Genomic DNA, 26,605 nt, shown 5'->3' on the forward strand with positions numbered 1-26,605 from the left:
GGTTTTCCAGGGATATGAGGGTCTATTGGAGAGGGTCCAAAGAACGTTTCATAAGTTAGTGTCAGATCTGTGGGATGTCAGATATGAGGAGAGATTGAAGGAATGCATCTTACAATGCCTTGTGAATAGCAGAAGAAGAGTGGATATGATTGAGACATAAGTTGTAAGGGGGTTGTTACCAAATGAATGTGAAGAAAAAATTTCATAGAGTAGAGGGAGGCAAGGTAGAACTAGAGGCATCCATGGAAGCTGTATAAGGAGAGTGAGAAGCAGGTTCTTTGCATATACAGTGATTGGGGAGTGAAATGCATTGCTTGAAAGTGTGGTGAGTGCAGAAACCATAAATGAGTTCAAGGCACGGTGTTCAAGGCAAGTTCAATGATCTTTTAGCATAAGAGAGTACAGATCTCCTGCGATCAGTCCTTTGACTTCATGGAGGTCAAATGTTAATATTAAAAATAATAATAATTTCCCTGGATTATCTGTTATATCTCTGCAACAGAATTTTCTTGAGAGCATATTTCTTGCCAAACCTGCCAAAAAGTAATTAGAACTCCCTCTCCTAATCAGGAAATGATCTAGAATGATCGCCAAATAACTACTGTCCAATTTTCTGAAGAGTTAATTGTGCAACATTCTTGAAAAAAATGATTAATTCACATCTTTTGTCATTTCTGAGAGAAACATTCCTTTCCAGAATGCAATCTGATTTCCTAAAACATACAGTACTTCTACTATTAATCAGCTGGTCCTACTGGAGGCATCCATTAGAGATGCCTTGCTAAAATGTGAGTATCTAGTATCAATTTTCTTTGATATGGAAAATAGCATATGACGCTGCTTGGAGATTTGAAATACAGAAAAACTTACATGAATTTGATATAAGAGAGAATCGCCTTCTTTTTTTCAATAACTTCTTATCTAATTAAATCTTACGAGTCCAAGTGGGAATCAACCTCTCTTGATCCTATAATCAAGAGGAGAGAGTCCAACAAGCTTCTGCTTTAAGTGTTACAACTTTTGCAAAATAGACCCATTCGATAACAGAACAATAACTGCAATACTAAACAAGGCCCGATATGTGGATCACTTCCCCATCTTCTGTCATTCATGAAACTGAGTGCCATAAAGTGTTATACAAGGCTGTGGTGCCCATTTAGTGTCTGGAGTAACCCTCGTGTTCCAATCCTAAGCACAATCTAACAGATAAGCTTAGGTACTGACAGTTATTCATGACTTATTTTTAATGGTATTAGCAACACCAAAAAAACTGTTTTATCAAAAGATATCAAAAGGGAAGAGGGCGCTAGTGGGTCAAGCGCTACGGACATGTTTTGAAGAGCTCCTGATTCAGATAAGTTTTACTAGGAATAATTAAGTATATATGCGTAATTGTTTAAGTAAGAGCGGCTGTAAACGTTGTACGCTACCGATATTATTACTGTGGGGTTTTTTTCCTTGCTTAAACTAAATATGAAAACGTTAATATTAGACCTAGTAACCTGCAGAGGAAAAAAAAAAAAAATGGCGGCGGCATTGTCATTCCATGATTTTAATTTGGATTTCAGTAGGTTCGTTAAGTGTGAGGTCTGTTATATGTATTCCTTCGACTACATAAATGATTTGTGGATGTTTAGTGCAGATGGAAGAAGGGTGTGTGCGAAATGTGACCTGAACGAGGAATTGATGAATGAGAATATGAAGTTGATGACAGAAAGTGCTAGTACTGATTGTGTCGCGAGTGCACGTTTGAAAGAGAAGGATGGTAAGTAAGACAGGTGAAAAAATGTTAAAAAATCAGGAAAAAAGAAAAAGAGCAATTTGACAACTATAACGGATGTTAAAAGGGACGAAAGTGAGAGAACGAATGAAAGTAGAAATGGCGTGATGCAGAAATCCAAGTAAAAAAAATCAAAAGAATGAATGATGGCGAAAAAAGAATGACTGATGGCGAAAGTTGGAAGCATGTTGGAACGAAAGTACTGAACCAAAGAAAGATGAATGACAGTAAAAGTGAGAAGAATGATAGCGAAAGTTGGACGCATGTTAGTCCGAAAGTACGGAAACAAAGAAAGATATGTGAGAGTGAGAAGAATGATAGTGAAAGTTGGACGAATGTTGGACCGAAAGTACGGAAACAAAGAAGGATGAATGAGAGGGAAAGTGAGAAGAGGGGTTCAAGAGTTAGAAAGTTATAAAGATTTAATGATAGAGAGAATGTGTCGCGAGGTTCGGAAGGGGAATTAAATTGGATGAAGCAAGAAATGAAATGGATGCGGAATGAAATTAAGAGAATTCAGGTCAAAACTATTAAAATAAATCATGATGGCATGAAAGAGTTAACAAAAGATGAGCGAGTGGCGTTGTATGGCGACTCCATTATTAAAGGTGTGCTAGAGGATAAAATGCACAAGGTATGTTTTCCAGGCAGTAAAATGAGTAGAGTGATTGAGGCATTGAATATGAGGTGGGAACGAGCAAAGAGTTAATTGTATTAATTGGTACAAATGATTTGAGAGAGAACAAAGAGCATGTCAAAATGAATGTCAGGAGACTGCTTGGAAAGATAAAGGAGAATAGTGTGACAGGAAGGGTGGTCAGTGTGTTGCCTAGGTATGATTGTGGTGAAATGAGGCGGAGAGCAAGGATTATGAATGATATTCTGGCTGAAATGTGTGAGGAGATGGGAGTACAGTTGTTAATGTGTGGAATGAGCTTGAGGGACGAAGTGAGCTGTATGGGAGCGATGGACTGCATTTGAGTGGTTATGGTGTGAGTCGCTTGGAGAGACTGCTGCTGGAAAGTGGAGAAGTGAATAGAGAGAATGAATCAGATCGAGAGGGGAGTGATGTGGAAGAGCAGGAGAGTAAGACAGGAGAGATTGAAGGAGTGGAAATGAATGTGGAAGTGAGTGGTATGAGTATAGAAAATGAGAGAATGGGTGTGCAAGAGGAGCAGGGAAACGGGGAGGCTCAGGGTGGACAGGGATACACAGCGTGAGAAAGGTGGATGCTCCAAGAGGAGGTGAGAGAATGTGTAGGCAGGAAAGTAATGGGATGATCAGGGAACAAAAGGAAACAGATGGAATTGCAAAGGGTTCTAAAATGAAGAAGCAGAAAGGGAAATGGCCCCAGTCCAGCATGGAGAGATCACATCGAGTGAGTGGTATCAGTGGAACTAGCTGTAGATCCAGAAATGAGTTGTTGTGTTTGTATACCAATGCTAGAAGTATAAGAAACAAGGTGGATGAAATTGTTGCACTAATTGCGTCTGTGCACCCAGAGATTGTCGGAATAAGTGCGACATGGTTAGATGAGGATGACATCCTGACAGGAATAGAGATGGAAAGGTATGATGTGTTTCGTGAGGATAGAAGGGGTAAAAAGGGAGGGGAAGTGCTATTGATGATAGAGAAAGAGTTATGTCCATACAAGGTAGAGATGCAAGAGGGAAATGGGGCCAGTGGTTTTGAGGCAGTATGGTGTGAGATAGAGGTGAATAGAATCAAATACTTGGTGGGATGGTGTTATAGACCCGGTAATGTGGATGGTGGTGATAGTGAAATGTAAGTCAAATAAGCCAAGCAAATAAGTTAAGAGTGATCATTATGGGTGATTTTAATTATGGCAATATAGACTGGAATGAAGAGATAGCAACTGGAAGTAAAGAAAATGAGTTTCTTGAGTTTTTGAGGGATAACTACCTCAGACAGTATGTAACAGAGGGCACAAGAGGATTAAGGGTCTTGGATTTGGTCATCTCAACAAAGGATGTAATTATAAATGAGGTATCAAATCATCCACCAATTGGTGAAAGTGACCATGACGTGATTACTTGGGTGGTTGCCAGCAGTGCAAGTACCCCTGTGAAAAAAGGGTATATGTGGAACTACAAGTGGGGTGATTATGAAGAGCTCAGGAGACAGCTTGCAGGTGTAGCATGGAATGAGGAGTTAGCTGGAAAAGAGATCAATGCAGCTTGGGGGATTTTCAAAAAATATTTAGTGGATGCAATGTCTAAATGTATACCATGGGTGAGAAGGTTAAATAAGGTAGGTGTGAGATGGATGAATAAAGAGATTAAGCATGCAATACAGAGAAAAAGGGCATTGTGGAGGAAGCATAAGAGAAGTGGAAGTAACCAATTTCATGAGGTCTACAAAGACCAGGCAAGGAGGGTGACTTGGTTGGTGAGAGTAGCTAAAGAGAGGTATGAACAGCAGTTAGCTAATGAAGCTAAAAAGAATCCTAGGGAGTTCTTTCGATATGTAGCCAGCAAAAGAAAGAATGAATATTGAAGGATGACATTGATTGGAGGAAATGGTATAAAGACAGCTGTTGCAGAATGTGTCATGGAGATACTTAATGAGCAGTTCATAAAGATCTTTCAATCTTGTGAATGTGACTTCATGGAGAGATTAAGAGCAGTTGATGATGGGGAGGAGAGACTGACTGTAAGTGAGCAAGAGGTGTTTGGGGAGTTGAGTAAACTAGATGTAAATAAGGCTGTGGGACTTGAAAATATATCACCGCGTATTCTGAAGGAATGTGTCAGAGAGTTGACACCTACCTTGACGTATTTTTTTAATATGAGTCTTGCACTTGGTCAAGTCCCTAAAGAGTGGAAGGAGGGCAAGATTGTGCCACTTCATAAAGGAGGTGATCGAACTCGAGCATCAAACTATAGGCCTATCTGTGTGTCAGGTGTTGTGGTTAAGTTGTTGGAGAAGCTTGTGAGAACTAGGATCCAGAGTTGGGTTGACAACAATGGTATAATCTTTGGACAGCATGGATTTGCTAAAGGGAGGTTGTGTTTTAGTAATCTACTTACTTATTACAATAAAGTGACTGCTTCCTTGGACAGAGGAGAAGGATACACAGTAGTATACTTGGATTTCGTAAAAGCTTTTGATAGAGTACCTCATGATAAGTTGACAGTCAAACTAGAGCAGATGGGGTTGGATATTAGATTAGTGCATTGGATTAGAGACTGGCTATCTGATAGGTATCAACAAGTTGTGTATGGGGGTGCAATATCCAGGAAAAGGAAAGTCACTAGTGGAGTGCCTCAGGGATCTGTTTTAGGGCCATTACTATTTAACTTGTATATTAATGATATTGGCGAAGATTTGGATGGAGATATTCAGTTGTTTGCAGATGATGCAAAGTTGAGACGAACCATAAAGAGTAGTGAAGATGTTGTGGCCTTGCAAGAAGACTTGAATAAATTGAGTGATTGGGCAAGCAAATGGGGATGTGAGTTCAATGTTGCAAAATGTAAGGTTTTAAAATTTGGAAAACAAAGATGGGATGCAGAATTTATGCTCGGTGAGAATATATTGTTGGAAGTAGAGGAAATAAGAGATCTGGGAGTGATAGTGGATGAGGATCTAAAATTTAGTGGTCACATCGCCAAAATTGTGAAGACAACACAAAGACTTCTGGGAATGATGAGGAGGACAGTGACGTGTAGAAGTAGGGAGATTCTTATTCCATTGTATAAGTCTTTGATTAGGCCACACATGGACAATTGTGCCCAGATTTGGTCACCTGGTTTTCAGAAGGATGAAGAAATGTTGGAAAGGGTCCAAAGGCGATTGACTAAGGTAGTTTCTGACCTCTGGAATGTCGAGTATGAGGAAAGATTGAAAAGATGTAATTTGCAGAGTCTAGTGGAGAGAAGGAAGAGGGGAGATATGATAGAGACCTACAAGTTGGTAAGGGGTTGTTATAGGATCAATGGTGGAGAAGTTCTACAGAGAATAGTGGGAGATCAGGGGAGAACCAGAGGTCGTCCCTGGAAACTGTATAAAGAGGGTGTGAGTAGGGGAGTGAGAGGCAGGTTTTTTTCATGCAGAGTTGTGAATGATTGGAATGCCTTGCCTGAGAGTGTGGTGTCTGCAAGGAGTTTGAATGTGTTTAAGACCCGGTATGATGAGATGTGTGTGAGATAAAAGAACCTCCTAGATGAGTCTTTGACTCCATGAGGTCTTTTTTAATAATAATGTCTTATATATGTTGGAAGTTTTTCCACTTGGTTATACTACAATATAAATTAAAGATACCAAGAAATTATATACTTCATTTAATCCTTTATCCAACTGTAAGCAAACAAAGTTTGTGCCTGGATTATTTTCAGGACTGGGGCAACTCGTATATATAAGCTAATGCTTATAATGCTTATAGAAGCTAATGATTTCAAATCACTTGCCTTCATATCCCATAATGTAAAGCACATATCCTTGCGAGCATGTATAATGTTATGCATTATGGGAAGGCTCACTACCTTGACCGGCTTCAACCATTATTGAGGTCTCATCAGTGGGAGCCAGATCCAGAGGTGATACTAAGATTGAAGTAAAGCAGAAGGCATATATGAGTAGCGAAAAGGTTATGAGTATGTGAATATGAGTATATTTCATATATGAGTAGCAAAAATACTCTGGATTAAAGATAATTGATATATATATCCTAAACCCTTTAGGTTCTTTAAATGTCAGAAATATGATCATTCTCAAACTGCCTGTCTTGACTGTGCCTGTTGTGGCAGAAAAACGAGTTGCCCTAGCCCTGAAAATACTTCAGATGCAAACTTTGTTTTCTTACACTTGGATATAGGATTAAACCAAGTATATAAATTCTTGGTAGCTTTAATTTATAGCAAAACCAAGTGGAAAAACTTCCCAACAACCATCTTTAATCCAGAATATTTTAATAATGAGGTGTGACACATTTTGGCTACTCATATATGAAAATATGACTTCTGCATTACTTCAACCTTTGAATCACCTCTGGGTAGTGATCCTTCCCATAATGCATCGCATTATACATGTCTGCAAGGAAACGTGCTTTGCATTATAGGATACTGTGGCAAGTGATGAATCCTTTATTTCTTGGAATGCCACCTGGAAAACATGTCTTAGGTACCTTTATTATTTACTACACCTTTAATTTCCTTCGTTTTTTTTTTTATCATTAATGGCTGTTTTAATATATTACTATACAGCTTCATTGCATTTTATATCAATACTTTTTTTTTTGTATATCAGTAACCCTGACAAACTTACTAGTTTGTTTGAAAAAACTTCTCATACTTTGTGCTAATTTGTATTTTCTGTACATTCTTCTTTTTTAGCATATATTTTATTATTCTTGATATATTATTTTAAACTTGAACTTGGTAGTCAATAAACAAGACAAAAATTTTATTCTTTTTTTTTTATATATCTGGTTCACACACAAAAGGCCACAAGATCTACAGCACACTAGTGCCATGTGTGGACAAGAAGAAAGAAGGAGTCTGTCACATTTTGCTTAAACAGTGGAGGATTGTATTCTTTGGGGAAGGCAGAGTGTGGAGACTGTTCCAAAGGACAGAAGTAGATGGAATGGAAGAAGAGGCAGTGAAGTTGGTTTGGTGAGTTTTAAGATGGACTATAAAAGGGTTGGTTAGCAGTAGTTCTTGTGTTAATGATTTTGGAGGAGAGTAGAGGAATAACAGTGGCCAATTCATCAGAGCACTGTCCATGAAAGTATTTATAAAATACGCACAAGGCAGAAACTGAATGTCTATGAGAGAGGGATTGAAGTGGATCCATGAGAGAGGGATTGAAGTGGATCCATGAGAGAGGGATAATTAATTAGTTAGATTGCCCTCTTCTAGATAGAATTGAGCAATCTTAGAGAGAATTTTGGAGCACCACCCCAAATATGGGAGCAATATTCCATGTTGGAGCAGATTTCGGCTTTGTATAGATTTAGCAGGTGTGAAGCAGTTGTCTAGTGTCTTGTGTGAAAAAGCACCCACCAGTACTTTTTCTGCAAAAAAGTACTGGTGGGTGCTTCTGCAACCACCAAGTTTTTTGGTGGGTGCAGAAGCTATAGTTGAAATATGCTTGTGCCATAAAAGATTGGAGGTGCAGGTCAGTCTAAGAAGTGAAATCTTATCATGTTTGGATATCTCAGTATTACCGAAGGCAAGGGGAGAGGGATGCAAGCTCTTTCTTGTGAGAGATCAGAGAGAACTGAGTTTTGATGACATAGAAGTTTATAAGGTTGTCCTTGCCCCACTTGGATATAGCTAGGAGATCTCAGTTCAGGTCCCTGGTCGGGGTAGATCTTGAGGATTCTAACACTTAAGCACTAACAGGTTTGTCAAATGAAAAGGAAGAATGGAGTGTACTGTTGTCAACAAAGCTATAGATAGGACTGGAAGTCTGTGATAGCAAATCATTTATATACATGAGGAAGAGAGTGGGTGAATGAACAGAAACCTGGTTGCTCCTGAATTGGTTTCGAAAACCTGAGGAGAGTAAGCCATCCACCATGGCATGTAGCAAGTGACTAGCAAGAAAGTTGGTGATCCAGTTGTAGAGTGGGGAAGGCAGACCATAGCATGGCAGCTTGGTGAGTATGCCTTGTGCCAAACCCGATCAAATGTCTTTGAAATGTTGAGGACAACCATGTGAGTTTCTCCAAATTTCTCCATGGCTTAAGTCCATAGGTGGGTAGTGAAAGCAAGAAGATCAGCTGTAGATCTTGGGTGGCACAATCCATACTGCTGGTCACTGATTAGCTGGTATGTCTCTAGTTGGTTCAAGAGTTGGTTGTTGATGATGAGCTTCTCCATAATTTTTGACAGAATGAAAGTGACAGCAATTGAACAGTAGTTCATTGGTGGACTTTTATCACCTTTCTTTGGGATAAGCTGGTTGTGGACCTGTTTCCATGTTGTTAGATGCCAGTTGAATAGGATAGACTGAAGAGGCAATACATGATGAGTTTTAGTTCTGGGACACAATTTTTTAATGCAATAGATGGGATACCATCAGGACTAGATGCCTTGTTTGTGTTCAGGTTATTAAGGATTCTTCAGATTTTCTTTTGTCAGAAGATTATGAGAGACCTGAAGGGAGCTGCTCTTTGTGGAATGGAGGGAACTTTGCCCAGGGATTTAGTGCAGGAAATACCAAAAAATGAATCTCTCTCTCTCTCTCTCTTATGAAATACAGTTGCTAAATTCATCTTCAGGTAATACAGCATTGATTCCGGATTGTAGTGCTGAGCTGTTTTATTGGCTTAAATATACTACTCTTGAAATCCTATACTGCAGAATGTGGAATTTGAGTACCTATCATACCCTACATAAGCACTAATAAGAACCAATTAAGACTCTAAAGGATGCAGTTAAGCTCTAATGAAAACCACTGATAGCTTTTCGTTAAACTATTTGACCATTTGATAATTTATGGTTTATGTTGACCATCCTGGGTTGGTTGAGTGATTATTGTATCCACTCTTCAACTAACAAGTTGTAGGTTGAATCTTACTGTAGACATGTGTTTTGTGAATGTCCTTAGCTGGTTGATGAATTGTATTGCCTAGTGTGAGATCCCTTGGCTTAATTCTTGGATGCCCAAAGAATCTTCGAAAATTCTATGTTCAGCCTCAAGGGCAAGATTTTGGATCAACTAATTCAGCCCATTTGTGGTATTTATAATTTATATCAAGTCTACAACCTACAACCTTTCTGTGTGCGGGATTCACATAGAAAAAAAAAACAAAAAAACATTCATCTGTTAATTCAGATCATCCCATAATAAAATATTTAAACTTTCTTAAAATATTAAGAATTTCATCATAGTTTTATTACTGTGTTTGTGCTATTAATGTTATTTTTTTTTGCATAGGTTTTCACACAAGGAATAAATGGACAGATAATGCCAATGTGGCAGAAATCAGGAGAGCATGGAGGAGAGTGGCTCTATGCACATGCTGTTGTGGGAAGTTCAGAACAGTACCGAGTTGTTTTTCAAGCTACAAGGGGAGAAGACAATTTAACAGATATTGCAATTGATGATGTGAGCTTTACACATGGCTGTGCAGAGGGAGGTATTGATGAAATTTATTTTATTGAGAATCAATATACATTTATTTGATATTTGAAAATAACATCTTATACTTTATATATACATTGAAATATACATTGAAAATTTTCAATATAAATAGAAACACTTTTTATACAAAAAGCAGTGAACACGATTTATATTTTTATTAGCTGGAATTACAGGCAGACTCCAACATGCATAAGAGGTACGTTCAACATTCTTTTTGTGACATGAATTTGAAGTAAATTGGATTTCACCCACCCCACCCATTAATCACACCAGGCATGCAGTAAGTGTATAGACACCAACAGAAATAGCCTTTGTTGAAAATTTATTTATCACTAGGTTAGACTATAATAGATTTAGTTTAATCCTTTATCCCAGTGAGAGCAAACAAAGTTTGCGCCTGAAAATATCTTCAGGACTAAATATAGTGTTGTACTATCTTATCCAGTAAGTAGTGCAACACCAAGGCAACTCGTGGCAAAGGTGGAGCAAGCTACCAGGCACTTCTAACCCAGTATCTCCCATAATGCAAAACACATTTCCTATGTGGATATGTATACTGTTATGCATTGGGTAGATGGCCAATCCCTTTAATGCATAACAGTATACATATCCACATAGGAAATGTGTTTTGCATTATGGGAGATACTGGGTTAGAAGTGCCTGGTAGCTTGCTCCACCTTTGCCACGAGTTGCCTTGGTGTTGCACTACTTACTGGATAAGATAGTACAACACTATATTTAGTCCTGAAGATATTTTCAGGCGCAAACTTTGTTTGCTCTCACTGGGATAAAGGATTAAACTAAATCTATTATAGAAATAGCCTTAAAAATATTAACATGCTTTAAAGGTATTTCTGTTAGTTAAATTCAGAGAATGAACATAAATTATATTACAATGTATCATTGTTAATGGAAAGTAATATAATGCAGTATAAATATTAAGAGAAAATAGAAAAAAAAAAGTGTAATTTGGCAGTTTGATCTCCCTTGTGAAATTATTATTATTACTACTCCAAGATCTCATGGAGTCAAACACTCATCTGGGAGGTCCTTTTATCACACACAGCTCATCATAACTGTGTCTTAAACACATTCAAACTCCTTGCAGACACCACACTCTCAGACAAGGCATTCCAATCATTTACAACTCTACACGAAAAAAACCTGCCTCTCACTCCCCTACTCACATCCTCTTTATACAGTTTCCAGGGATCACCGCTGGTTCTCCCCTGATCTCCCACTATTTTCTGTAGAACTTCTCCACCAGTGATCCTATAATAACCCCTTACCAACTTGTAGGTCTCTATCATATCTCCCCCCCCCCTCTTCCTCCTATCCACCATAGATCTTTCCTCATACTCGACATTCCAGAGGTCAGAAACTACCTTAGTCAATCGCCTTTGGATTCTTTCCAACATCTCTTCATCCCTCTGAAAACCTGGTGACCAAATCTGGACACAATAGTTCATGTGTGGCCTAATCAAAGCCTTATACAATGGAACAAGAATCTACCTACTTCTACACGTCAATGTCCTCCGCATCATTCCCAGAAGTCTTTGTGTTGTCTTCACAATTTTGGCGATGTGTCCCCTAAATTTTAGATCCTATCCACTATCACCCCCAGATCTCTTATTTCCTCTACCTCCAACAATATATTCTTACCAAGCATAAATTCTGCATCCTATCTTTGTTTTCCAAATTTTAAAACCTTACATTTTGCAACATTGAACTCACATCCCCATTTGCTTACCCAATCACTCAATTTATTCAAGTCTTCTTGCAAGGCCACAACATCTTCACTACATATCCTTATGGATATGTAGTGAAGACTATTGCTAGTCACATGTATTAACAATGAACAGATTTTTTATATGATAAAATCAGGGAAAGGAACAAGGATAAGAGATCATCCCTGGAAGTTGCAAAAGGGGATATTCAGTAAAAGGGTAAGTTCCATGCTCCACGTTCCATGCTCCTACCACTCTCCATTTTTGCATGGAGAGTGCTAGGAGCGTGGAACGTATTGCCTGAGATGGTGGCAAATGTGCTGACTGTGGATGATTTTATGGAGTGGTATGATAGACTTTGTGTTCACTAGTGTGACCTCCTGTGATGAGTCTTGTGACTCCATGGAGGTCAGAAAAATAATAATAATAATAATTCCTTTTTGTCCATATTAAGAAAGTTGCACAAACATGGAACTTAATAAAGCCAGGTATGATCATTGGTGAAAATTTGTCCTTGGGAGAAGATAAGAGATCGTGAATTTGGTTAATGGGCTTGAAAGTAGCAATGAGTTGTATTTCCTTATAATATTTACTGCACATTCAGAAATGCTCTTAATAATATAGTATAGGAATCCTATGGATGTCATCTTCCTTGGATTCTGCATCGGAAGGCTGTCAGTTTTATTTTGTGTTATTCTTGTGTTGTAGTAATTTAATTAAGCTGCTTGTCTGAGAGTTTCCAGTTTGTTCTTCATTGAGTGATCCTTCACAAGAACAGATGTTGTGTACTGTACATCCCAAAGATTTAACTATACCATACTTGTGAGATGGATTATGAGCAGATTCATTATGAATAGTAATCTGATGTGACTGTGAATTTGAACAACTCATATTGTCAGGTTGAAATTCTTGGCCTAAAAATTCTATTGTCTCAATATGAGAAATACACATGGGTCTCTTTTTATGCTGTAGATACATTGCACAGAAAACCACATATAAAAAATCGCACAAAAAAGCCTAACTTACGTTGAAAAATCAGGGATACGTTCCATAATTTTCTAAAACCACATAAAACTGAAGCAATGAATTAAAATAAACCTAAAATCACATAAAAAAGGTTTATGAAAATTTAGGAAAATAAGAATAATAAGTTTGTTTTAAAGCTTTATTAATTTAATTTTATTGAAAAGTAACATTTTTTTTAACATTTTGTCATTAGATTTATCATCGCTATTAGACAATATTCGGCAACGTTTGCGAACTGGTGCAAAATCACTTTCATCACCAAAAGATATAGTCAGCGCATCCGATCTGTATGGTAAAGGCAATGGTTCTTCACAAACAGAATTAGCTTCACCCTCGTTCTGTGCTGATTTTTTCTTCTGACAATGTAATCAGTGATTAAACTTTGTGATGATGATTTCACTAATTTTTTATACAGCTCGCGATATCCAGACGTACAGTTCTTCAGCTCGCATTGGAATTTAAAGGCTCATTCAGAATTTGTGTCATTAACAAGAAAATGATTTTCCAATTTATTGCACAGTTCGAGACCTTCTCGAATTATATTTGCAGTGAGGGGGGACAGGTTTTTCTTCTGCTTCACTATCGTTATCTGGATCTTCAATGATATCTAAAGTTAATCGATATCCAATAATATCATTGTCGCTTAAGGCATTATCCACAGGATGTTTGCAATACATCCAGGCCAAGCTGCCTTCCAGCAAGCATTTAGAGTTTGTGGTCTTATTTCAGCGATAGCAGATGCAACATGATTTAAGCAGTCGAAAATATAAATTTTTTTCCAAACATCAGTTACTGTTAATGATTCATTTTCTAGTTTATCCAATATAAATTGAAAAGTGTGCTTAACGTAATATTTTTTTAAAAGTAGCAATTATGCCTTGATCTAATGGCTGAATAATGTTTGTTGTATTGGGTGGAAAAAACACTACCGGCACATTTGGATGTTCTAAATGCGGATGACTTGGTGCATTGTCAACAATTAATAAAACTTTAAATTCGAGAGCTTTTTGCTTCATATATGTTTCCACTACTGGTACAAAGCAATTATTGAACTATTCAGTAAATACAGCAGTTGTTACCCAGGTCTTTGTATTAGCCATCCAATGTATCGGCAGCTGTTTTAGATCTTTGCCTTTTAGAGCATGTGGTCTTAGAAATCGATTTACTAGGAGGAGTTTCAACATTCAATCTCCTGATGCATTGCTACAAAGTAACAACGTTACTCGATCTTTGCTTGCGTTAAATCCACTTGCTTTTTTCTCAGACTTTGCGATGAAAGTTCGACTATTCATTTTCTTCCAAAACAATCCTGTTTTGTCAGTGTTAAACACTTGCGTTATCCACCATCTTCAATAATTTTGGCTAACTCTCTTAAAAATTTTTGGCTGCTTCATCTGCTGTTGCAACCTTGCCTATAATCTTCATGTTATGAAGTGCATTTCTTTTTAAAAACCAAAAATTCTTTATCGGGCTCGGAGCAGAAGTAGACGGCTCCAATTGCTTCATCTGTTCATAAAACCGAAGAGCTTTTTCTTTAATTAAATAACCACTTATAGGAATTCCCATTTGAGTTAATTCTTCAATCCAAATTTCGAGCTATCGTTCCGTGTTTTCTAATAAAGCATCTCTTGAGTACGATGATAATTTGGCACTTAGTTTTATGCCAGAAATGACAATTTTCTTATTCCAACTTCATTCTTTTTGATTGCTCTTATAGTAGATTCGCCTAAATTAAAATGTTTACCAATCACCATAGATCCCTCTCCTTTTGCTAAGCAATCTAAAATTGCAATTTTCATTTCCAAAGAAATTGCTTTTCTTCTGTGCTTTTTTTCTCCATTGGGCCAAATTTAATTAAATATTAATTAATTATTAATGAATACATTACAAAATAACTAAGGTGTTCCATAAAAATTTCAGGATTTGTGAAGTGTTTCCATCATAGGAAAAGTTGGGGAAACGCTTGGTTACCCTATTATCGGAATGGATTCTCCTTCTATTGACATGTGCAGAAGTGTCGAAAGGTCTCGTATTTGTGGGCGTGCACTGCATAACTTCAAATCCACATAAAAAGAAACCCAAGTGTATTTGCGAAGAGGGAAACACAGTTAAAACACCATCATATCTGGAGATGCTAATATTATGTCTTTTATTTTTGTGAGAAATTCTGTGGATTTTTTTTATTGAAGAAGCTGAGTGTCCAGTGAGAGGACAAAGAAGGTTAGACACAAATCTTGAGATTTTATCAGCGAGCTGTGAAATAGGCATATATAATCCACAATAGGTCTAAGTGAACAATTTTTATGTAATTTTGATGTCTCATATATTCTATTAGGTCTTGCACAGTAGGTTCTGAGTTTTTTTAATAGTTTTGTGATCAGTGGATGTTGTTTTATCCAGTAACTTTTAAAGGTTATTGAGTTGGCTTTTGGTGGGATCCCTACCAGAGAGTATATATTCTGAAAGAGCAGTTTCATTTTAGTAAAGCTTTTTGTTTTATTCTGTTCTTTCTTTTATTTGTTTATTTAGTGTTTAATTTTGATTATATTCATTTTCAGTCACTGACTAGAGGAATTTTTCCTAAGCTTTTCTTCAACCTTTTCTCAAGTTATTCGATCTTTGGCACAAGCAAATAATTTTCCTCCCACAAACTCAGGGTTTTTAATCTAACTACCAAGAAAATTGACTGTAGAACCTACACGCCTTCAGACAATAATATATTGTGTAAAGACCACAGCATGGTGGTAGTTGTTTGCCGTGCTTAGGCCTGCTATCCATAATTGGCTAAGGGTAGAGATTGCTTCCCCTTAGTTTCCAAAATGTATGGCTAAAATGGCCTCACTTTCTCCCTTTGTGTAAATAAAGGAAATAGGCATACAGAATAAATATTTTATTTATTTATTTTTATTTGTTTCTAGCCCAATAGTGTTTTATCTAAACATGCACTGCATAGAAGGATTCTAAGAGCAGGTATTCTACAATTTTTTAGTTCAAATCCATCACTGTTCTTCTTCATTTACACTGATCATGTCTTATAACAAGTAAAACACATAATTGTGCAATAAAGAATTTTTACTGGGGTATACATGTGATTTTATAATAAAGAAAGGTATTCCACTTTTTAAGACTATGACACAGCCACATTTGAATTACTCTACACAGGTCTGGCCACCTGATTTTTTTTGGAGATGCATAAGTGATGGAGAAGATACACAAGTGAGAGTAACCAAGATGGTGAATGGTCTGTGAAATGCTTCCTACAAGGATGGATTGAGAGCTTGTGAGTTGTAGAAGTTAGCAAATAGGTGGATAAGAAGGGCTTTGAGTAAAAACCTATGAGTTATTAAAGTGTAGAATTTATGCCAGGAAAACAAAAGAATCAGTGGAGTCATTCATATTGGAAGTTTAATGGAATGAAATAGCACTGGTAAACAATTAAAAATAATATTTAATTCTTCCAATATTTTGTCTCAGTTACAGAGACATCAGGGGATAAAATATAATACTTGTAACACATGCACAAAGGCAGCACAAAACTAAATGAAACATATGGATGAAAGACTAGAGTCCTAACTAGATGGGGTACCCATCTAGTTAGGACTCTAGGACTGATTTTTAAGAGCAGCAGCAACATATTCCGAAAACAGTCTTTCTTTTCTAAATTTGCTATGATGGAGATCTTTTCCAAATTCATTCTATGAGCTTTATCCAAAGCATGGTCTGCAAGTCCTGATTGACTATAGTCATGATTGCAGATGTATTTCTTCCATTGAGGTTGGTAGCTGCTTTTCCTGTCTGCCTATAGTAAGCCAACTTACAGGAACAAGGAACTCTACGAACACCTGGAACAACCTTAAAGAAATACAATCTTTGTGCCTTTCAAGCCCCAAATTGTGGATTGTGTTTCTTTAAAATTCTGGCTTTTTTTTCTGATGTGCCTCAGACATAGGGGATTTTGATAGCATTACTAAAATCTTTTTGAAGAAAAAGTCATGGATTGGGGGAAGGATTGATTATTTATTTTATTTTAATTTTTATTGATACTGTGGGAACTGTAGCCATTAGATAAAAAATGTGTGGTTTATATGATTGAGTTCTGCTGCAAGCGAGCCTCACTGGAAAAAAAGGTTATAGGCTTTGTTGGTTAGTTTTAATGACACCATATTGGTGAGGGGAGGGTGATGAGTAAATTTGTGAATGTAGCTGCCTGTGTGAGTAGGTTTCCTATATACTGAAAAGGACAGGTTACCATTAAGTAGGTGGTGACCAAGGTGTCTAGAAAAGCTAAGACTTTTATTAGTGTCCTTTACCATTGCAAATTACATTCTAGGGTAAAGAATATTGAGGTGACATAGGAAAGAATCTAATGTGTCTGGGCCCTGAGACCAAATAGAAAACACATAATCTGGTGGTGCAAGAGTTGCTGAAGACGTGGCAATGGATTTGATGTGGGGGAGGGAGTGTTTTTAAACGATGTATAGTGTGACTTCTTTTGCAAATTGTGCTACATTTTTTCTCAATAACACAAGTGTTCTTTAGTGATGCTGCTTTTGGAATTTAGTTGTTGTTTATATTGTGTTATTTTTGGATTAGCGAGGTCAGATTTGGATGCATCTGCGGTGGAAGAGAAGATATGTTTCATCATTAAATATAGTTTATACTTATAATATTGTGTAAATAAATTAGCGTATTAGAGCATATAACATAGTATTTATATGCTCTAATACGCTGCCACAGCTCCAATTGCAAATGGCATGTCACCAAGTCCTCCCCATTTAAAGACTATATTTTGAGTAACACAATACAGAATTTTGTGGCATGCAGAGCTTGTGATAGGTATGCATCCCAGCAGTTGGATATGTGGCAGTTGAGAGAAGGGGAAGTATATATATATATATATGTGCAAAATGTAGGCAATCGAATGAATTTAGTACTTAGATATTAAGATAACCGACTCCGTTGCATCAGGGGCAAGAGAATTTCAAGAGATGAGTAGCGTGATAGACGTTGACAATAATGAGCGAAATATGAATGGAAAAATAAGAGTGGGGAGTGTAGAAGGCTTGAACAAACGATGGTGAAATTTTCGGAGATCTTCATTGGAAGGATGAATGTCGAGTAAGAGTGGCTAACTTGTAGAGAGAAAGATAGATGAGCTGGAATATCTCGGAAATGAGATGAGGAGTATGAAATATGAGATTAAGCAAATGGAAGAGATGAATGAAAGGGAAATCCTCTTTTATTATTCCCATACCTCTCTCTCTCACTCCTACGTGAGAGAGAGATGTGGAAATGATAGAAGAGGAGAGAATAGGAGCAGTACAAGAGAGGAAATAAGAGAGAGGTATGGGAATGATAGAAGAGCAGAGAATGGAAAGACTCAGTAAGAGGGAATGAGAAGAATGTGAGGGAGTGCTGAAACCAGGGATAGAGTGATGCCATGACAGCATGTAAGTAGGGGAACATAGAATGAAAGAGTTAGAGGAGAAAGAGAGTGAGGAATTCAGGTGAGCAATCAAGGAACAGAGTAATAAGAGCTGTGATGTATGAAGACATGATGATCCATGGTGTTCAAGATAGGATGTCAGAGGAGTGTTTGCCTGGAGGGATGATAGAAAGTGTGGCGATAGCAATTAAGCGGGGTGAAAGGATGGATAAGGTGATTGTGATGGTGGGCACAAATGACTTGAGAGACAATGAAAATCAGGTGGCTAGACATCTGAGATTTTTACTTGAGGTTGTACAAAAGAAAACGCAGAGAGGAAAGATTGTGTGTTGCCCAGGTATTATAGTGACGAACTGAGCAGAAGAGCAGTAATAATGAATAGCATAATAGCAAGAATGTGTCAGAAGAGAGGATTGGAATATGTGGCTGCTCGGAGGGCATTTAAGGACAGAAAGGAACTGTATGCAAGAGACCACTTGCATTTCAATGAGGAAGGATGTAGGCATCTGGAGAGATTATTGTTTTCTGAATGAGTCAGTGTGTCAATTTAGGGAATCTAGAATTCTCACAGTGGATGGTAGCAGGGATGGCCTCTTGTGGGAATAGGTGTTTGGGGTAAGGGGGAGAACATCAGGTAACACCGAGTCCAGTGGGGTCTGGAGGGGATAATGATAGGTACAGAAGCAGTTACATTTTTATACTTTATATTAATGCCAGGAGTATCCGGAATGAAGGCGATGAATTCATGGCACTGATAGCATCAGCCTATCCAAACATTATTGTGATCTCTGAGACGTGGTTGACCAAAGATGATATAATAACAGGAATAGAAGTAGCAGGGTACAGCATTTTTCAGTAGAATAGGAAGGGAAAATGCAGTGGTGGAGTACTGCTTATGATAAGTGATGACTTATGTCCTCTAAGAGTGGGGCTTTGCAAGGAAGTGACACTAATGGTTTTGAAGCATATGGTATGAGATAGAAGTGGGCAAGACAGGATATTTAGTGGGGTGTTGCTACAAGACAAGGAGCAAAGAGGGTGGGGAGCAGGAGAGATTTTGACAGTTGAGCTTGGCAAGTGTAGAAGAATGATTGTTATGGGAGACTTTAACTACAGCAGTATAAGTTGGGAAGAGGAAAATGCATGTAGTAATAAGGGATTGGAATTTCTACAATTCTTAAGCTACAAATATCTTAGACAACATGTAATAGATGGAACAAGAGTTCAAGAGTTTTGGATTTGGTCATGGCATCGGAAGAGCTGATAATAACTGAGACGACCTCTCTTCCCCCAGTTGGAGAGAGAACCATGTGGTTCGGACTTGGACGATGAATAAACATGCAAGAGTATCAATGAAAAGGGAATGCATGTGTAATTATAAGGCAGGTGATTATAATAGTCAAGTTGATATTTTATATATTATATATTATATTATTATTCATGCCTCCATGGAGTCAAAAGATTTTATTATAATAAAATGTCAACTTTGGACAGTTCAATGGAGGGCAGAGTTGAAAAGCATGGATATCATTAGTGCTTGGGAAATTGTGAAGAAATATTTGTTAGCAGCAATAGTAAGCTGTATTCCATGAGCAATGGAGCAGACACAATTTGATGAAAAGTGGATGACAAACAATATTAAACAAGAACTGCAGGTGAAAAAGAGTTTATGGAAGAGATAAATGGAAACAGGTGAAAAGATGCATGAAGAATATAAGATACAGGCCAGGAGAGTTACTAGTATGGTAAGGAAGATGAAACTGGAATATGAGAAGAGATTGTCCCTAAGATCCAAAGAAAATCCTAGGGAATTTTTTAGCCATTTGTCCAGTAGGAGGATAAACGATTTTGAAAGAATAACATGGTGGGATAAAAATGGGAATAGATTTACTGATCCAGAGGATATAGTGGAGTTGTTCAATGAACACTTTATTGGAGTATTTCATCCTGGAGAAGTAGGTTTTAATATTAGAAGAATAGGTCAGGTTTAGAGGTGCAAGAGAAGAGTGTGTTCCAAATAATGAGTATTCTGGATGTCAGTAAAACTGTGGGAGTGGGTGGTATTTCACCATGGGTTTTGATAGAATGTGCTAAAAGAACTGACAACTCCATTGAACTGGCTTTTCAATGAAAGTCTGGCTATGGATAAGATATCCAAGAAATGGAAGGAAGGTAAGATAGTGCCATTGCATAAGGGCAGTAGCACACTGGAAGTGTCTAATTATAGGCCAGTTTGTGTGTCATCAGTAGTTGTTAAGGTCTTGGAGAAATGAGTGAGAGACTATATACAAAGTTGGGCAGATGAAGGTAATATTATCTCTGAGAATCAACATGTATTTATTAAGGGGGGGTGCCCTTGCTTTAGTAATATGATTGCCTTTTATAATAAAGTTACAAGAGCAGTAGATGAGTGAAAGGAATATGCTGCCATTTTCTTGGATTTAGCAAATGCATTTGACAGTGCCACATGATAAGCTGATATTTAAGTTGCAGCAGATGGGTTTGGATATCAGGTTGGTCAACTGGATTCAGAATTGGCTGTTCAATAGGTATCAGAGAGTTGTGTATGGTGGGATAGTTTCAAGGAGGCCGTGGGTTACAAATTGGGTCCCACGGGGTTCAGTACTGGAACCTATATTGTTTAACTTTTATATCAGTAATTTTCAACTTTTCCATAATATGGCACACCTAGACTAATTATTGAATTTCTATGGCACACTAAAAATATATTCTTTTAATCTTTTTGATGATCTGTCAAAAAATATTCATAATTTTGGTTGATTTACACACAGAAGAAGAGGGAAGACCAGACATTAATAAATAAATGCCAAATTACAACATTATTTCTTTCAATTAATTTGTTTTCATAAATCTCACAGTACACCTGAAGACCTCTCGCGGCACACCGGTTGAAAATCGCTGCTTTATATCAATGACATTATCAGTGTGAGGATTGCAGGGGATATTCAGTTGTTTGCAGATGATGTGAAGCTGGGAATTGTTATTAGTAGTAGTGCAATGTGGTAGCCCTGCAAGAGGATTTGAATAAGCTAGACAGATGGGAAAATGAATGGGGATGTCAGTTTAATTCTGCGAAATGTAAAGTCTTGAAGTTTGGGACTCATTGATGGGACACTGCATACTCTATAGGAGGGGTTGTACTAGACAAAGTAGGGGAGACAAGCAATCTGGGGAGTAATGATTGATAGAAAACTGAAATTCAGGGAACATATTGCAAAGGTGGTGAAGATAACCCAGACGATTGCTGCAATACTGAGAAGGAAGCTGACCTGCAGAGATAAAAGAGTCATCATTCCATTGTATAAAGCCCTGATCAGACCACACTTAGACTATTGTTCTCAAATTCATCCCCTTCAAATCCTGGGGATTTGAAGGGGATGAATTAGCTGTGGAAAAGGTACAGAGGCAGATAACAAAGATGGTTTCAGGACTATACAATGTTAGTTATGAGGATCGGCTGAGAGAATGTGGACTGCAGATTTTGGTAAATAGAAGAAGGGGAGGTGATATTATTGAGACTTTTAAATTGTTGAGAGGCAGTTACAGGGTTCACACTGGGGAGTTCTTTTACTTGGTGGAATAGTGGGAAGGAGTGGTGACAAGAGGCCATCCCTGGAAGTTACGAAAAGAAGCTGTGAGCAAGAGGGTGAGGAGTGGTTTCTTTGAGTGGAGGGTGGTTGAACCATGGAATGCATTGCCGGATAGAGTGATGAAAGCATGAACTGTCAGTGAGTTCATGGAGTGGTATGATAGTCTTTGTGTTTCCTATGAAGGACCTCCCATGATAATTCCTTGACTCCATGGAGGCCTGAATAATAATAATAATAATTTATTTTATTTAGCATTTGATGTACAGGTCTCATGATATTACATACATATTACATAAAACAGCATAAGAACAATCATATTAAAAGGGATACAATAGGTTGAAACATTAAACACCAAAATTAAGAATTAGGAGTCAGAGCTTAATCCTTAAATCCCGGATCCACTTCAGAGATTCTGAGGTAAGTTTAAAAAAGTCCTCTTTAGTACCTGAGAATGAGTAGATAGGGCACTCAAGCACAATGTGATTGATAATCTGGATCCCACTTCCACATTGACAGTTTGGAGTTTCGGACCAGTTCATTTATTCAAGCGATGCTTACATCTCCCATGTCCTGTTCTGATCCAATTTAAAGTGGTCCATACATGTCTAGGGAGATCGAAGCTCTCCAGACGAGATGTTGGACTTGAAATGGGAATTTGAAGATTAGAGGTATGTTGAAGCCAATACTCTCCTCTTGACTTGCATAGGTCAAAGTTCTCGTCATTCTTTTGTATTGCACTCCTCCAGTCAGGGAGGAGTGCAGTATGCTTTATTCTTTGCAACGTGTTTTGGATCTATGGTGGGCAGTTTACCAGAAATCCTTGTATTAGGGTCAAGCTTCCTAATCAGGGACCAAGCTTTTCGGCTGGAATGAGTAAAATTAAAATTGTTCATTGTTTTAATCATTTGTCTTTTCCAGCATTGTCAAGAGACTTCAGTAGCTAAGTGGCTACTGCAGTAGGGTTATTATTAGTAGAGAATTCTTTATACAGTCTTTCACCGTCACTATACCAGCCTGGGATATAATCTCTCCTAAAACCTCTTGGAATGGTTTGTTTGGCAGCTCCAATAATAAAGTCAATAAATCTATTGTAATTGTTTACAGTGGGCTTTATAAATCGTATTACAGTGTCAACCTGTTTCTTAAAAGAATCCCAGTCAGCTTTGAGAAAGTTCCACCTAGGTTTTAATACTGTTCTTATGATTGGAAAATTTAGGCCTACTTTATAGATTCTGGGTCAATGTTGGCTGTTTGGAAAATTGTCTAATACTTTCCTAGAGATGGGGATGTGGCCACCATTATTGTCAGCAGTACAGAAACACAAATCAGGGTTATATCCTCTTTCCCATCTGGAGGAGAGAAAGCTTGGTTTATCTTTGGCATCAAAGATCAGGTAGAGGTTCTGATTTTCCATCCAGTTCACTAGTAGGGTACCGTTTAGGTCATCCTCTCTATGGCCCCCAAAGGGAGTGATGACTATTAAAATCTCCCAGGATTATGCTTGGATGTTGTTGCTGGAACAGTACTTGGTCAGACAATTTAACTAAGGGTGGTTTATACACGTTGGTTATAGTATAACCAGATATTATAATAGATACACTGTATATATCCTTGCTGGTGCTTGGTTCACAGATCTTATAATTAGAAATGTCATTTTTTATATATGTTGCCACACCATATTTGGGATGGTTTATGCAATTAATCACATTATATCCATGTATTTTCCCTCTCGTTAGTAGGTCTAGATCGTCCTTAGTCTGACTTTCCTGTATTACAACTACATCTTTTAAGAGTAAGCCCATATTCTTGATTCTCAGGTCCTCAGTAGGTGTATGTTGGTTATTTGAGAGCCTGTGTCTGTGAGTCTTTTTAGGAGAGTATGGAGCCATCTCTCACTGTAGATAGACTATTTAGCGTTATCCAGGGTGCACCATGAGGAGGCAGTCTACGTTACACCCCAATAATAATAATAATAATAATCTACCTATTCTAACAAGTTAGAAGGTTTGAGAGGACTGAGTCAATAACTTGTTTTTCAAAATCTTCCTCGAAAAAATTTCAAGTTGGAGCAAGAGGTATTATGTCTGTTTGTAAATTGTGTTCTTGGTTGTTCTGTTTATAAATTGTGTAATAAGATGCCGTTTAAGGGAATGTCAGTGAAAGCGAGGTGATATTAATCACCTCACTTTATCATTAATTATATCAGTATACTTAACAATTAGATTTTCAACAGAACTTTTAAAATGGAAAGTTTTATATGATTGGTATGACGAATAAGGGGAACAACTGATTTGGATAATTTATAGCAAGGGGAATCAGTAGCATGTAGTATGTGCCTTGGAGTGTATTGGGTTTATGAATTGCATTTAAGCAAGCCATATTCAAGGAGGAGGGGAAATGTTGACTAAACGGTTTAAGTTTAAAATCATCATCATCGTTTAAGAACTTGATAATGTATCTGATTGAATAGCAAGTATTGTTGTGTAGATCTCAAAATGATACACTCTGAAGGTTATTCAAGTCTACATAACAGCAAAAGTCATGCTGGAAAAGGAATTGAAGACTTCTGTCATGATGTACAATAACTTTGCAGCAAAGGAAAATATCATTTCAATATTAGCATGGAAGGCTTTAATGCTAGAATTGGTGCATATAAATCAGATGAAAACTCAATGGGAAATTTTGGATATGACATATGAGACTAATAGAATATGTGGAAAAAATTAAAACTTCAACAATGAATTCTTTTCAAGGAAAAATCACATAGAAAGTGACTATGGAAAAGTCCAAATGGAAAAAGTAGTGAAATTGACTTATTCTCAGTAACAGGAAAAACATCCTTCAGGCTGTTTTGTTATCAGCACCTTTGATATTGGAAGTGGCCATCATATAGTATGCAGTAGGATTCAAATAAATTGCCAGAAAGAAAGTTGTTTTGAGGATATGAAAACAAAACATAGATGTACACAAACAACTGTAAAAAAGAATTATTCCAACATGAATTATTCAACTGATTAAAAAATCTAAACATGTATCTATATAAATATCAATGTTAGTTAATCCAAGAGAAAGTAACGACATTATTATTCCGAACCTTTTGCAATACTCACTTGAAACGACTGGTATCAAAGAACAGAAGCACGGCAGCTTATGAAGAAATGAAGAGAAATTAAGCAAACTAGTTTGCATATCAGATAAAATTCAATATTATTATTATTATTATTCAGGCCTCCATGGAGTCAAAAGACTCATTGTGGGAGGTCCTTCCTAAGAACATAAAGTCTGTCAAGACTTATCGAGGGGAGGTCCCCCCCCCCTAAGAAACACAAAGTCTATCATACCACTCCTTAAACTCATTGACCATTCTCGCTCTCACCACTTCATCAGGCAATGCATTCCACGGTTCAGCCACCCTCCATGCAAAGAAACCACTCCTCATCCTCTTGCTCACAGTTTCCTTTCATAACTTCCAGGGATGGCCTCTTGTCATCACTCCTTCCTGCTGTTCAACCAAGCAAAAGAACTCCCCAGTGTCAACCCTGTAACCACCTCTCAACAGTTTAAAAGTCTCAATCATATCACCTCTCCTTCTTCTATCCACCAAATTCTGCAGTCCACTTTCCCTCAGCCGATCCTCATAACCAAAACTGTACAGTCCTGAAATCGTTGTCATCCATCTTTGTATCCTTTCCATAGTTAATTTATCCCCTTCAAATCCTGGGGACCAAATCTGAGAACAATAGTCTAAGTGTGGTCTGATCAGAGACTTATACAACAGAATGATAACCCTTTTATCTCTGCAGGTCAGTGTCCTTCTCATAATTGCAGCAATCCTCTGTGTTAGCTTCACCACCTTTGCAATATGTCCTATAAATTTCAGGTTTTTATCAATCATCAACCCCAGATCTCTTGTCTCCCCTACTTCCTCCAGTATAACTCCTCCCATAGAGTATGCAGTGTCCCATCGATGTTTCCCGAACCTCAAGACCTTACATTTTGCTGCATTAAACTGAACTATGCAAAACAATCAGAAAATGTATCGGTGGAGAAATACAAATCAGTTGTAAAGTTTTGGATATGATATATGAGATGATAGAGGAACAAGAATAATAGTCTCAAAAATGCCAAACAACAAATGATGAACAGCAATAAACATGTAGCTGTAGTCAAATTACATGGAAGCATAATCAGAGATAAATATGCTATAGCAAAATAAAAAAAAAATAAGAAACACTGTTTGAAGCGTCCAAGGCATGCCAAATGGAAAACTTCTGATTTATAAAACCTATAAATCAAAGGTTTTACCCTATGTCCAAAGAAGAAGATGTACCATAGAAAAAGGATAAAGGATACTCTCATACTGAAGGAGAAAACTTGAAGAACTATTGAACCATCAGTCTACTATCCAAGTTTACAAAAATCTTGGCTCATAGGCTTTACAGTTATACTGCTGGACCTGGCTAAGATCTTTGACAGGCTACCACATGAAATTCTAATCCGTAAACTGTAATATATGGGAATGGATATAGAGTTGGTGAGATGGAGAGTAGAGTCCAAAAGACGGCCTGTGACTAGTGGTGTACCACAGGGTTCTGTTCTTGGACCACTGCTGTTCAATTTGTTCATTAACAATATAGGGAAGGATCTAAGAGGAACAGTTCATTTGTTCGCTGATGATGCAAAGTTGGGTAGGGCAATAGTGAATACAGAAGATGTCAAAATCTTGCAGGATGATTTGGATACATTGGAGTTCTGGGATAAGGAGAATGGATGTCAATTTAATGTGACAAAATGTAAGGTTATGCATTTTGGGGTGAAAAGATTAGCAGCAGTATACCACATTGGTGGAACTGTACTCCAGAATATTGATGAGGCCAGGGACTTGAGAGTGTTGGTGGAT

At 37.5% G+C, this 26,605-nt stretch overlaps 1 protein-coding gene across 1 annotated transcript in view; it reads left to right on the forward strand.

The window, feature by feature from the left end:
- Window positions 1–26,605, forward strand: part of LOC150101230 (MAM and LDL-receptor class A domain-containing protein 2-like) — a 1,363,156-nt gene that overhangs the window by 1,042,972 nt on the left and 293,579 nt on the right. The window contains exon 41 of the mRNA XM_090402193.1: window positions 9,689–9,890. Within this exon, the coding sequence (XP_090258319.1) occupies window positions 9,689–9,890 (202 nt within the window). The remainder of the gene's footprint in view (window positions 1–9,688; window positions 9,891–26,605) is intronic.

This window comes from Typopeltis vanoorti, chromosome 12 (assembly GCF_054136105.1).
Source record: "Typopeltis vanoorti isolate ZY-2024b chromosome 12, IOZ_Tvanoo_1.0, whole genome shotgun sequence".
Taxonomy (NCBI): Eukaryota; Metazoa; Arthropoda; class Arachnida; order Uropygi; family Thelyphonidae; genus Typopeltis; species Typopeltis vanoorti.